This window comes from Papaver somniferum, unplaced genomic scaffold, assembly GCF_003573695.1.
Source record: "Papaver somniferum cultivar HN1 unplaced genomic scaffold, ASM357369v1 unplaced-scaffold_48, whole genome shotgun sequence".
NCBI classification, from domain to species: Eukaryota; Viridiplantae; Streptophyta; class Magnoliopsida; order Ranunculales; family Papaveraceae; genus Papaver; species Papaver somniferum.
In genome coordinates, this window is record NW_020647415.1 from 760,629 (window position 1) to 774,037 (window position 13,409).

The 13,409-nt window shown below is 38.0% G+C and overlaps 2 protein-coding genes across 2 annotated transcripts; one reads left to right on the plus strand and one right to left on the minus strand.

Moving 5' to 3' along the window:
• Positions 1–107: 107 nt before the first annotated feature.
• On the plus strand, positions 108–1,712 carry LOC113342851 (probable E3 ubiquitin-protein ligase ARI7). The gene has a single exon (XM_026587246.1). It carries the CDS (start codon positions 108–110, stop codon positions 1,710–1,712), a length of 1,605 nt encoding a protein of 534 aa, XP_026443031.1.
• Positions 1,713–2,119: 407 nt separating this feature from the next.
• LOC113342828 lies at positions 2,120–3,271 on the minus strand. The gene is made up of 2 exons (XM_026587235.1): positions 2,327–3,271; positions 2,120–2,261 (listed from the first exon to the last, which is right to left on the minus strand). Exons 1-2 carry the CDS (start codon positions 3,227–3,229, stop codon positions 2,253–2,255), a joined length of 912 nt encoding a protein of 303 aa, XP_026443020.1. The 5' UTR covers positions 3,230–3,271; the 3' UTR covers positions 2,120–2,252.
• Positions 3,272–13,409: the final 10,138 nt, after the last annotated feature.

Sequence of the window (13,409 nt, forward strand, 5' to 3'; positions counted from 1 at the left end):
GTTATATACTAGGTTTCACTTTTCACGGCACAATATAAATAAATAGATACGTTCATAGGGTTTGTAGTTTTAGTTAATAAAAGAGATAGATACTAAGGTCAAGAATAATGGATTCAAAAGATGAGTATTTGAGTTCTAATGTAGAAGAGGAATTTGATGATGGTGATTGTGATGATGATCATATTGATTTTGATGATGAAGAGGATCAAGAGTTTGAAATTGATGATGATTCAGATGAAACCGGTGGTAAGGAGATATGTTATACCATTCTAAAGGAAGAAGATGTATGTAAGCGACAGGAAGAATATATTACACAGACATCTACTAGCCTTTCCATTCCAACAGAATCAGCAACCATCTTGCTGCAATACTATAACTGGGATGTTGATAAAGCCCAGGATGCTTGGTTTGCCGACGAAGACAAAGCTCGAAAGGATGTTGGGTTACAAGAAGTAGTTCCGATTCAGAACACGGAGAATATAATCAAGTGTAGGATCTGCTTTGATGAGTTCGAACGGGATGGTACGTGTGCTACTACTTGTGGTCATCTCTTTTGTAATATGTGCTGGGCACAATATGTTAGCATTAAAATTATTGACGGACCTGGGTGTTTAAGGTTGCGATGTCCTGAACCGTCTTGCGGGGTCGCTGTTGGTCAGGACATGGTTAATGAATTGGTTTCTGATGAAGATAAGGAGAAGTATTCTCGTTACCTTTTAAGATCTTACGTCGAAGATCAGAAAAACATCAAATGGTGCCCTTCTCCAGACTGTGAGTTTTCTGTTGAATTCGTTGCTGGTAGTTCAAGTTTCGATGTTGTTTGCGGTTCGGATCATAGCTTTTGCTGGAATTGTCTGGACGATGCGCATCGTCCAGTGGACTGCGACACAGTCCACAAGTGGGCCGTGAAGAATACTGCGGAGTCTGAAAACGTAACTTGGATATTAGCTAATTCAAAATCTTGTCCAAAGTGCAAGAAACCAATTCAGAAAAACAAGGGGTGTATGCATATGAGATGCCATTGCAATTTTGAGTTCTGCTGGCTCTGCCTTGGTGATTGGTCAACTCATGGGGACAAAACAGGTGGTTTTTATGCGTGTAATATCTATGAGAAAGCAAAATTGGAGGGACGCTACAAGGAGGAAGATAAACTGAAGGAGGCTAAAGATTACTTGGATAGATATACTTTTTACTACGAAAGGTTTGCAGAAAACCAGAAGTCCAGGCTAAAGGCTGCTGGAAGCTTGCAGAAAACCATATCTAGTGACTTTGCTAACCTTAGCGACAGATATAGGTTGACTGCTTCGAATCTTCAGGTTATTATAGATGCTTGGCAACAGATCATCGAATGCAGGCGTGTTCTGAAGTGGACTTATGCCTACGGATATTACTTACCTCAAAGTGAACATGCAAAGAAACAGTTCTTTCAGTATTTGCAAGGTGAAGCTGAGTCTGGGTTGGAAAGGCTCCATCATTGGGCGGAAGTGGAAATACAAAGATATATCAAGGAAGATGATGCACCCGAAGACTTCAACGATTTCAGTGTAAATCTACATTATCTGACCAAACACACAAGAACTTACTTCGAAAACCTAGTTGGTGCTCTAGAGAATGGTCTGTCAGAAGTAGACTCCGAGACTGCAGCAAGACAACCGGCTCATTTCGAAGAAAATTGTCAATGTAAGAGCAAGAGAGGCAGGAGACGCAAGTGAACAAATAACAACTGAATGCATAAATAGCTAACTGGTAGGAGTTTTAGCTTGATTTTCTACTTTATTATTGTTTTCATTGTCAGGAGTTTTATTGGAAATATAATTCTAACTAATTAGTAGCAATTGTACGATAGTGCATGCGTTTATATAATTACATAAGAAAACGTCCGTATTTTTAAAATTCAAGGAATTCTACATTTATATAATTACATAATGAAACTAACAATTAATCCAATCTCACCTTGCAAAGTTTACTCAAACAAAAATCTATACACAAAAATATACACATCACATAGACCAATCTAAGTAGTCCAAGAAAATGCAAAAAAAACTTTGATTGTTGGCCGGACGGGCATACCATGCCATCATGCAGATGCAGGAACCTGATATGTACAGGGATCTTTTAATTTATCGAGATAGTGTTATTTCCTTCTCCGGATCATTCTGTAAAGACCCGAAGCTTCCCTCGAGAAAGCTAATTCTCGGAAAGTTGTTGAAGCCCTCCCTTTATTATATAAGGCAGTACTCCTCGTATACTTCTTAACAGTTCTGCATACATTTAAAACAATTTGAGCATCCACGGCTAATTTATCAACTATCACTTTGCAACGTACCTTGTAAGCTGACATTGAAACAACTGGGTGATTTTCATTCTTAACTCCATAGGATATCCACATATAAATCACAAGAGGAGTCATCCCTTTACTTTGGCGATCCAATAAAGAATCACAGATGATAGGCGTTAGATTTATCCGCGAACCCATTAACACCGTCTGAATCATCGTTACATTTTCTGTTGGTTGCTGGTGGAAAGTCGGCACTAAATTATCCGATGAACAAAGAAGGGTGTCAGAGTAGTAGTATATAGATACCGAAAATCCTTTCTCGGAATAGTAACTTCCCGGTGCTCCTTTTGGGTTAGTCGCATTAATTGAGATGTTGATTTCTGGTGACACAATTAGATCATCAGAATATGTCGATGGTGTGAGATTCATACCTTTGATAGAGATACTAGTGACAGCATAGTTCGGTATATTTGGGTCCGGAATGATGAAACTGATAAAAAGCATCTGTATAAGTACAACAGGAACGGCTAAATAGAGGCCAAATTTGATGCAAATTTGACAAGTAGGATTAGTCCTACATGCATCTGCTCCGAATCGCTCTTCAAGATAATTCCATAGAGATCCGGAAGTAGGCAAACCTGCAACAACGTATGATGATAATACAGATTCAGAAATGGTTGAGTGAAGCCAAAGTAACAACCTTTGATCCTCATCTTGCCATTCAACATAATCTGGATTTACTGTTTGAGAACCCGGACTTTCGTCGTTTAAGAATTGGTTTGGAGTTCTGTATGATCCATCAACAAACCCAAGTACTTCATATTCATCCAAGACTGGTAGAACAAGAGACTTCCAAACAAGAAAATTGCCTTCTTGGAGCTTTACAGGAATGATAGTATTAGAAAGAGTATTCAATATTGGAATAGAATGCGAGGTCGGTGAAGAACCCATTAAAGTAATACTGGTGGAATCAGTAGCTCTCTCAAAATGAAATGTAAAGATGATATTGAATTTCGGTAGTTGTAGGCAACATGACAATATGAGAAACCGTCCACAAGGAATAGTCACTTAGACAGCTATCTGGGAACGGTTATAAGAATGTTTGTGTAAGTTAAGTCAAAACACAACTTTCTGCACAAGAAATAGTCTAAGATAAGAAAGTTGTGTTGCCTCTACAGAAAGCTAAAAGACTAATTAAGAGCCTTCTCCAGTAGATGTTTGCAGACGTTGGAACCAATAATTTTTTCTTTTACAAAAGAAATATTTTCTTATTTCAGGAAGTTTTTCTAACGTTTGACTCTTCCTACCAATCCTACTGAGTAAGCTGAAAAGCTATTTTTTATGTCTTATCTAGACATTTCTAGGCCAAACAAATAAATACATACGGGCTGTCACGTCTTGCATATTTCATCTGCTTGTTTTCATTCTAATTTCCCTGGTTACTTTAGGTAATCTAAACTTAAAAAAATCCGGTTCATGTCTTTTAGATGTTCTTATGAACATTGGGTTGGATTCGATCCAATGACTGCCTTGTGCTTTGATAGGCAAGAATTAGTAGAGCTACTACAACTTGTATGAACTTTTTATGATCTTGAAAAATCTCTGTAAGGTTTCTGATTTCCTTAATCCGCATTATCAATATATCTTACGAGGTTAGACTCTTTGATGGAAAAAAAACAAACAAATTAATTTAGAAATCTGACATTGTAACTTTTGTGAGAGTTGAGATTTTGAAAAGCTGAACTGAATTAATTAACTGACAAAGAATTCAATTTATTGAAAGGGTCATGGTTGACTATAATCACAGTAAGCCATTATCTTTAGGATTCTTATGTCAAGACAGATAGGCAAAACAAGAGGATGATGTTGTTATAAAATCAGGCAACCGGTTCGTAAATATGGGTGGTGTCGCAGTTGGCTAGCGTGTAGGTCTCATAGCTATACAAGTAATCTTAATCCTGCGGTAATTCAAACCTCTCTCACCCCACATGATCTTTTTGAATGAATTGAAACCTCATGCTACTATAGGAATAATAATCATGGAGAAGATGAAGAAGAAAGTTTACTTTTTTTGTTTACGATCCGCTGAAACAAACCTTCTATGGGTGAGTCTGTACGTGTTGTTCAACATGCAGATTTTGTCTGTTCAATATTTTAGAGCTCCGGAAAAAAGAGAAATTTCTTTTGTAAATTTAAGTAGAAAAAGTTTTTTTTTTTTTTGGAAAAAGTTATGTAAACTAATTTGAAGTAGAATAATACTCATGATTTTTCACCCAAAGACAACCATGGCAATTTTTTGGATACTAACTTTTCGACAACTAATAATATTTCAGTACAGATAACATGCGGACTGAAGAAAGATATCAAACGATAGTAATCATATAAAGCTTACTTAAATAAGATATACGTATTTAGGAGCACGTATACAAGCATCAAGATAGCGCACACTTCACTGATATAAGTCGTGACACCAACTTCGCGTTCTTGTTCTTCTTCTGTTTCGTTTTCGTCATTAACACTACGATCGGGAGAACTATCATCATCATCAGTACCTCCACCACTGAGCTTTCCTTTCAACTCATTTACTTCTATCTGAAGTAGATTGTGTTTTTCATTCACAAGTTCAATTTCAAGTTGTAGTTGAGTTACATTTTCTACCAACCACTCCACCTCTAATCCAAGGGCACTTTTCTCGGCTTCCTTCCTTTCAATTGTTTCATCACCAACATCCGACTCTAAGAGAGTTGATCTTTTTTGACCCTTCAATTCCATTTTGATCTGTGTTGAAGTGCTACAAGCAGTACGTTTGATCCCTTTATGTAGTAGTTTTCATAGTGTCGTATTATGAGTACATAACATGCATGTATGTTCAAAGTAGCAAATTGGGAAGATTCATTGGATAATCATATGCATCCTCCCGTACCATTCTTTATCGCTTGAAATTCCGATCCATTGCATGGTCTAATTACATCGAAGTCACGGTAATAGAGAGTTTTATTGAAACTAGATACTTAAGACTTTTGTTTTTCTGGGGATCGATTTCCAATAAAAGGTTCCATACATATGAAACTAGTTTAAGATAACCCCTAGTATAACATGAAGTTTAGAGAGGAAATCTTGGCAGCGGGAATTGTGCTTATGATATAGTATGGAATTTTGCAGCGGGAGTTTCACTTAAGATTATTTTGTTTTCTTTTGAGTATTCAGGCAAAATGGGGTAGTTTGAAGTTGAACGACTGGAGTTCATGGTTGTAACTATGCTTTAAAAAAAAAAAAAAAAAAAAACCTGATGGTCGTGCCAAGAGTTTGGAAAATATTAATTCTTTCTACATCTCAAAACCTCGCCAACAAAAAGCATAATCACAACAACATGTCACCGGCAACATGACAAGCCCAAGAAGAAGACCACAACATACGAAGAGTAATATCTCTGCAGTACCCATCCGATGATTTGGCCGTGGTGTATAAGATTCTTCCCTAGCAACTCCAGGTTTTAACTTTCGACCGCCGAGAATGGTATTGGTAGGATGATCGAAACTTTCCCAAACAGCTTCAGATTCTGAACCATATAATACAAAGTTGCCATTATCATGCATGATTGCATACGACGCTGGTTCTTGTATGTCAGGAGTTAGAAAAGGATTTTCTGGTGAATGCTTCCACACATTAATCGTGTAGATAGCAGATATATTTATAGGCAATGTATATCTCAATCTGTTACAATATACTTAACAACCTAAAGAGATTACACGCCATTATTGTAGGCTACAGACTTTGACAGAATACTTGGTCAGGGTCTTTTGTCTTGAGGCTTAATAGGCAAGTCTTATGGAGTCTTGCAAACACTCCCCCTCAAGTTGTACCGTGGATCGCGAAGTTGCAACTTGCTTCTTAGTAAATGAAACCTTGTCGCCAGTAACCCCTTACTGAAGATGTCTGCTATCTGATCTCTGGAACTGATGAACCTGACTTGAAGTTGCTTGGATGCTACACGCTCACGAACAAAGTGGTAGTCTATCTATATGTGCTTGGTACGAGCATGAAACAAATGATTAGAGGTTAAATACGTTGCTCCCAAATTGTCACACCAAAGTATAGGTGGCGAGGTTTGAACACCAAGTTCTTGAAGTAACGATTGGATCCAGATTATCTCCGAAGTGGCAATAGCAATGCCACGGTATTCTGCTTCTGTGCTGGACTTGGAGACCGTTTTCTGCTTTCTTGCACTCCAGGAAACCAGGTTTCCCCCAAAATAGACACAGTATCCACTAGTAGAGCGTCTGTCATCAAGACATCCATCCCAATCCGCATCAGAATAGGCTTGTAAGGAAATATCACTTGATGGTCGGAGATGCAGTCCATAATCAACTGTGTTTTTGAGATATCGAATGATTCGTTTCACCAGTTCCCAGTGCTCCTCATAAGGGTCATGCATATACTGACAGACCTTGTTGACCGCAACTGAGATGTCCGGTCTTGTCAAATGCAAATACTGCAGCGCACCCACAACGCTGCGATATAAACTCGAGTCATGAAATTTACTGGTACCTTGCTTCTGGATTTTAACATTTGCAGCCAATGGTGTGTTCACTGGTTTAACCCCATCCATCTTTGTCTTCCGAAGAAGATTTGTGACATACTTACGTTGGGTGAGAATCAGCTCATCTCCATGCCTGAGCACTTTTACCCCCAGAAAGAATGATAAATCACCCAAATATTTCAGTGCAAAGACTGCACTGAGATCAGCAATTAATGCAGATATTTCATCTGCATGGGATCCCGTAACTATCATGTCATATACATAACCAGAACATATAGAGTTGACCGTGATGATTGGCGAATAAATAGTGAGCTGTCCGCAATAGACCCCTTGAAGCCCAAACGAATTAGATAAGTGCTGAGCTTCGAAAACCAGGCCCTAGGCGCCTGTTTGAGGCCATAAAGATATTTTTGCAACTTGCAGACACGCGTGGGATAGTTTGCATCTACATATCCCTGAGGCTGCTGCATGTATACATCCTCCTCCAATGTGCCATGCAAAAACGCATTTTCCACATCCAACTGCTTGATTGGCCAGTGGTGCATAACTGCAATAGATATCACAATACGGATGGTGCATGGTTTAACCACTGGGGAAAAAGTTTCACCATAATCGATCCCCTGTTGTTGGCTGTAACCTTTGGCCACCAGACGGGCTTTCCTTTTGTTGATCGAACCATCTGGGTTCTGTTTGATTCTGTAAACCCATTTGGATCCCACAACATTCATACCTTGCTCATATTTGACAAGAGAGTAAGTCCCATTCCGAATCGGTGCATTAATCTGAACATCCATTGCCTCCCTCCAATCTGGATCTTTATGTGCAACAGAAAAGCAGGTAGGTTCCATGAAGGCTGCATCAGGCAAGGTATGTTTGGAGGAAATGAGACAGAGCTTTTGAATTGGCTTGTGGATGACAAATTTCGCTCGTGTCATCATTGGGTGCACATGGCCTCCACTGTGGTCTTCCTCAGAAACAAGAGCAGCTGTAATTGGCAATGTGGATTCATTAGGTGAAGATGGATTGGAGTGAGATGCAGCAGTGGATGATGAATCCAGCTCCATGTCAGGTGTATCAGCAGAGACAGAGGATGTAGCCTGAATTGGTGCAACTTCTGGAATTTGCTGAGCATGCACTTGTTGATGGTAGGCACCCTGTTGGACAGACCCACTACTATTGTGAAAAGGATGCTCAAAGAAAATACCCGTGCTAGAATGCACTATACCTGGATTTGGCATCGGTGACTGCTGCTTGAGGGATAAAAATGGGAATGTGTTTTCCTCAAATCTAACATGCCTAGAAGTATATATCATGTTTGTTTCTCTGTGTAAGCACATGTAACCCTTATGAGCAATACTGTAACCTATAAAGACGCAAGGAAGTGACCTAGGTTCTAGTTTGTCACTGTTATATTGCCTTAAGCAAGGATATGCCAAGCATCCAAAGACCTTGAGAAAGGAATGATTTGGTGGCCTGTTGAATAAAAGTTCAAGTGGAGTTTTTGAATCTGACCATGATTTTCGCAGTCTGTTAATGAGATAGCATGCAGTAAGAAAGGTATCTGCCCAGAATGATTTAGGCATATGTGCATGAAAAAGTAGAGCTAAACCAGACTCTGTGACATGTCTGATTCGACGCTCAGCCAGTCCATTTTGAGGAGACGTGTGAGGACATGAAAAACGATGTTGGATGCCTGAGTCATTTAGATAAGAAGTGAACTTCTTATATTCTAAAGCATTATCTGACTGAAATTTTTTTATTTTATTGTCTATAAGGTTTTCAACTTGCTTCCTAAACAGAAGAAATGTTTGCAATGCATCAGAACGCTGTACTAGCGGAAAAATCCATGTATAATGTGAGAATACATCCATAAACAAGATATAATAGCGAAAGCCAGTTCTTGACAATGATGGAGAGACCCAAATATCTGAGACAACTAAGCTCAAAGGTTTATTATAAGCAGTGTTACTAAGTGAGAAAGATAACTTCTTTCTTTTACTCACATGGCAAGAGTGACAGAACTCAAATTTTTTATTGCTAACTGGAAGGGAAAACTGATGACAAATTTTCGACACAGTGCTAAGCATAGGATGACCTAAACGTTGATGCCATATTGGAAGAGTTAAGGAAACCATTGCGGTTGGTTTTATTGAACACTTTGGCAAACTGACTCCATCAAACACATACAGCCCATTTTTATTGATCCCTTTTAGCAGCAGGCTCCCCGTGCGCTTTTCCTTTACAACAAAAAAACCAGAGTGAAACTCAAAAAAGACATTGTTGTCTTTACAAAATTGTGAAACTGATAGGAGATTAGTTTTAATCTAAGGAACATGATAGATATTGTTGAACGAAAAAATACGTGAGTTTAGTGTAAAGGAACCATTACCAACGTTGGAAATATCCAGTGCATTACCATTTCCCACATGAACTTGCTCAGTACCATGGTATTCATGGGGAATGGACAAGTTGCGCATGTCAGCTGTAAGGTGGTGAGTTGCTCCTGTGTCTGTCACCCATTCATTGTTTAGATGACCACCAGGGAAGGCAACATAGGCAGCAGGAGAACGATTGGAGTTGTTACTGGATTTCTCATAACGGAACCAACATATGTCTCCCAGATGTCCTTTCTTCTTACAAATATGGCACTTCTCTACAATCTGTTGATTGCGTTGATACTGCTGCGATCGATTGTTTGATGAGTTGTTGTTATACTGATAACCCTGATTGTTAAATCTCCTTGGATCTCCTCTGTTGAATGACCCTGTGTGGGTTACAGCCACATTTGCAACTGGGGTCTGTAATAATGATAACTGCTGCTCTTGACGCATCTCAAAGATAACTAGATGAGAGTAGAAGGAGTCGATATCCATGTCATCTACAATGCTTAACGTTGTGACAATGGTATCATAACTCTAATTGAGGCCATTACTGATGACTTGTTTTTTTTCATTTGTGGTAACAGCGCAGCCAGACTCTGCTAACTGAGAAAATAAGGATTTAGCATCATTCAAATAGGTTTTGTGTGTTTTGTTACCTTTGGACATGCAGTGAAGTTGTTTCTTTAGATTCATCTGATGATGAAACGTCTTAGGTGCATACTCCGATTAGAGTTTATCCCAAACCTCTTTTGCAGATGTGAGATGGGCTACATTGCTGAGAACTTCTGGAGTTAACGTTGAATTCAACTATCCAACAATTAAAGAGTCCTGATGTTCATATGCTGTGAACTCAGGATTAACAACATCACTGTTTGGTAATGTTTTTGCAGGAACTGGTTTGGTTCCATCCACAAATCCATTGAGGTCATACCCCTTTAAGATGGGTTTGAACTGTGCTTTCCACAGAATATGATTAGTTTCTGTATGTTTTAATGTTACTAAATGATGAATCTGGACCTGTCTGAGGGTATTTGTGGTGTCTGCCATAGATGGATTTTTTGTGTGTTTCTGGTTTTGTTGCAGAAGATGGCTTGGTTGGTTCTGATTGTAACAGCGGAAAGCGAAGGGATCAAACCCTTCTGATACCAAGTTAGAAAAGTATTTTCTGGTGAATGCTTCCACACATTAATCGTGTAGATAGCAGATATATTTATATGCAATGTATATCTCAATCTGTTACAATATACTTAACAACCTAAAGAGATTACACGCCATTATTGTAGGCTACAGACTTTGACAGAATACCTGTTCAGTGTCTTTGGTCTTGAGGCTTAATGGGCAAGTCTTATGGAGTCTTTCTAACACCAGGTATTAAGGGTTTCTCTTTATTATCAGGCATTATTCGCAGCACTAACTTTCCTTGGTTGGTGAAGAGAATTGAAGATGGTTTATATAATGGAAGAAGATTTTTACGATTAGCTGTCCAAACCAGGGTTTTTCCTGACCATATACCTACTGCATATGTATCACTGCAATCCAGTGAAGAGTATGTACATGGCAACTGGTAGAAGCCGAAAGCAAAGTTGCCGGAGGGAGAAAGCCAATAACGATTGGTAACATTCAAAGAAGTAGAAAGAGATGAACCTCTTGTTATGTTGCTGCTGACTAAAGTGTCATCCAAAGATGAAGAAGAATAGGATTCAACCATCAGTACTGATAATAATAACTAGTATAAAGTGAGAGTTACCTGTGAAACTTCATGTTTTGTCGAAACAAAACCAAAAGAGTTGAATTTTGGGAGGACAAGCATAATTGAAAAGTAGATTGTTTGTAGTTATAGGGTAGTCGCTTCCTTACTTATATAGGTTCCGATGCAATAGAACTTTGAAACTAAGACGGAACTACTAAATTCCAAGGATTATGAATAACAAATCGAATCTAATTAGGATTCAAACCGATGCTTGGGATTTAGCAGCAAAATTTATATTACTAGTAGGTGTTCGCCTGTGAATTGCACGGCCTCTGATTGGTTTTCAAAAGAATAGTTCTTGCACGACTCCTAAATTGAAACAAAAATATGGTAGCCTGTTTTGCATGGCTTAATTTAAAGACATAAATGCCTAGACAAAAATGCCTACGTTGTATAGTGAGGAAACCCTCGCTTTTGGAAAAATTATTTATGATTTTAGTTTTGTAAATCGAGCGTTTTGGTGAACACACTTAGCAACGTATGAGTGGTTTCAAAGAATATGAAAAAAATAAAAAACACAAACCAAATTCAATAGTTAAGTAAGGACACTTGGTAAACGTATGATTGGTTTAAAAATTACAAGCTTAAAAGGAAAACCTAATTTACCATATTTAGAATTTTGTGGAAGTCGGAACTCAAGTTGGAAATCGAATAACTATTACATGATGACTCTTTTTTCCTAATTAATATATATAAAGGAAAAAAACTTCACATATTTTCTGCTAAAATAAAAGTAAGAAATAAATAAAATCTGCACATATTCTCCACCTATTCAATGTATTTTCGACGCCACACAAAATAAAAAATATATCGTCACAGGGAGGGGGGAAGCCCTGCGTACACCAAGTCAAAAATGCATAGCCACGGGGCGGGGCGAAATGCGGCGCACCAAATTAAAACAAAAATAAATAAATAAAATACGCACTTATCCTCCACCTATTTAATGTATTTGTTCCGCCACAACAAATCTAAAATACATCGCCATGAGGCGGGGAGAAGCCCGGCGCACACCAAATTAAAAATGCATCGCCAGAGGCGGGGCGAAACCCCACGCACATCAAATCAAAAATATGTTGGCACGGGCAGGGCGAAGCCCTGCACACCAAATTAAAAGAAAAAACACGGGCACAAACCTAGTTATAGGTAAAAACTACTACTATGGGGTATCTTTTATCCTATATGTAGCGAATTCGTTGCACGGCTAGTGAGTGGCCACCACAATATTGTCAGAAACCTAGTTTCCGTTATTTACTAGAAATAACCCTTGCCATAACGGCACCTCATGAGAGGGAATGATATTTGGTCATAATTATTTAAATAAATACTACAACTATGATAAGACTTAGTTAAACTTAGCTATGAAACTCTTAAATATTTGTCATCCAAATAATTCTAAACTAGGCTACACTTGCAATTTCTTAAGATAATAATTTTTCTGATAAAAATGCTAGGTAAATTATTTTATTTTCCCCTAAAATAATAATTTTTTAGTCGATCCCAAATATTGGTGGTCTTTCATAATGATTTGTGTTGTATTCCAATCTTTATACTGAGTCTTTAATTATCGGATGAGCAATAAATATATTTACATCCTCCCGAAAATTCTTCCTCGATTGCTGGCACTATCGTCATATGTTCGTTATCCATACTCTTGTGATTTCATTTATGTATGATTCCAAATCATCTCCATTGCGTGCTTTTGGCGAAGCCACAAATTTATTCTCTCGTTCTCTTCATCGATCATCAATAGTTTCGTGTACATACAATGCATAAAGTATGGTTTTCCTTCATTTTACTCCTTAAAAGGGACCTCGATATTCTCTCGTCGATATCGTTGTTTCAATTACTCACAAAATTCTTCAGCAACCTCGATAAATTTCGTTATCCCTTTGTCAGATTTATATTTAGACGTCTCCAAAGGGTGTCAAGGTCTAAATTATAGCAGGAGAACCATTCTTTTTATCTCATCTTGGTTCACAGATTCCAAGTATTTGTATACCTCATTGTTCATTGCAAAGTCTTGGACATATAATTATCATAACCGCGGTTTCTTATTTGATATCTTTTGATTTCTTTCCGTCATCCTAGACACTTAGTTTATCTAAATTTCCGAGCTTTTGGGTTTTTCTAAGAATGTGTTAATCATAAAGCAGTCGTCTTAACTGCTAAGTATTTCAATGAAATAAATTATGATGGTAAATTAGTGAGTATAAGTGGATAATAGGTGTATGTGGGGAGGATAATTAAGGGGATGGGGAGTATAATCAAGTGAAGAAAACCGATAATAGAGAGAAAGATCATAGGAATTAAATTATGTTCAAGACATTGCTTTTAGCCTCAAGTCTACCCTGTCCTTATTTCGGCCATAAATATATGACCATATTTGTCTCTGATCTACTTAAAATAGGAAAATAGTGACTTTTATAAACCTTAATTATGCAACGCATGTCCTAAATTATG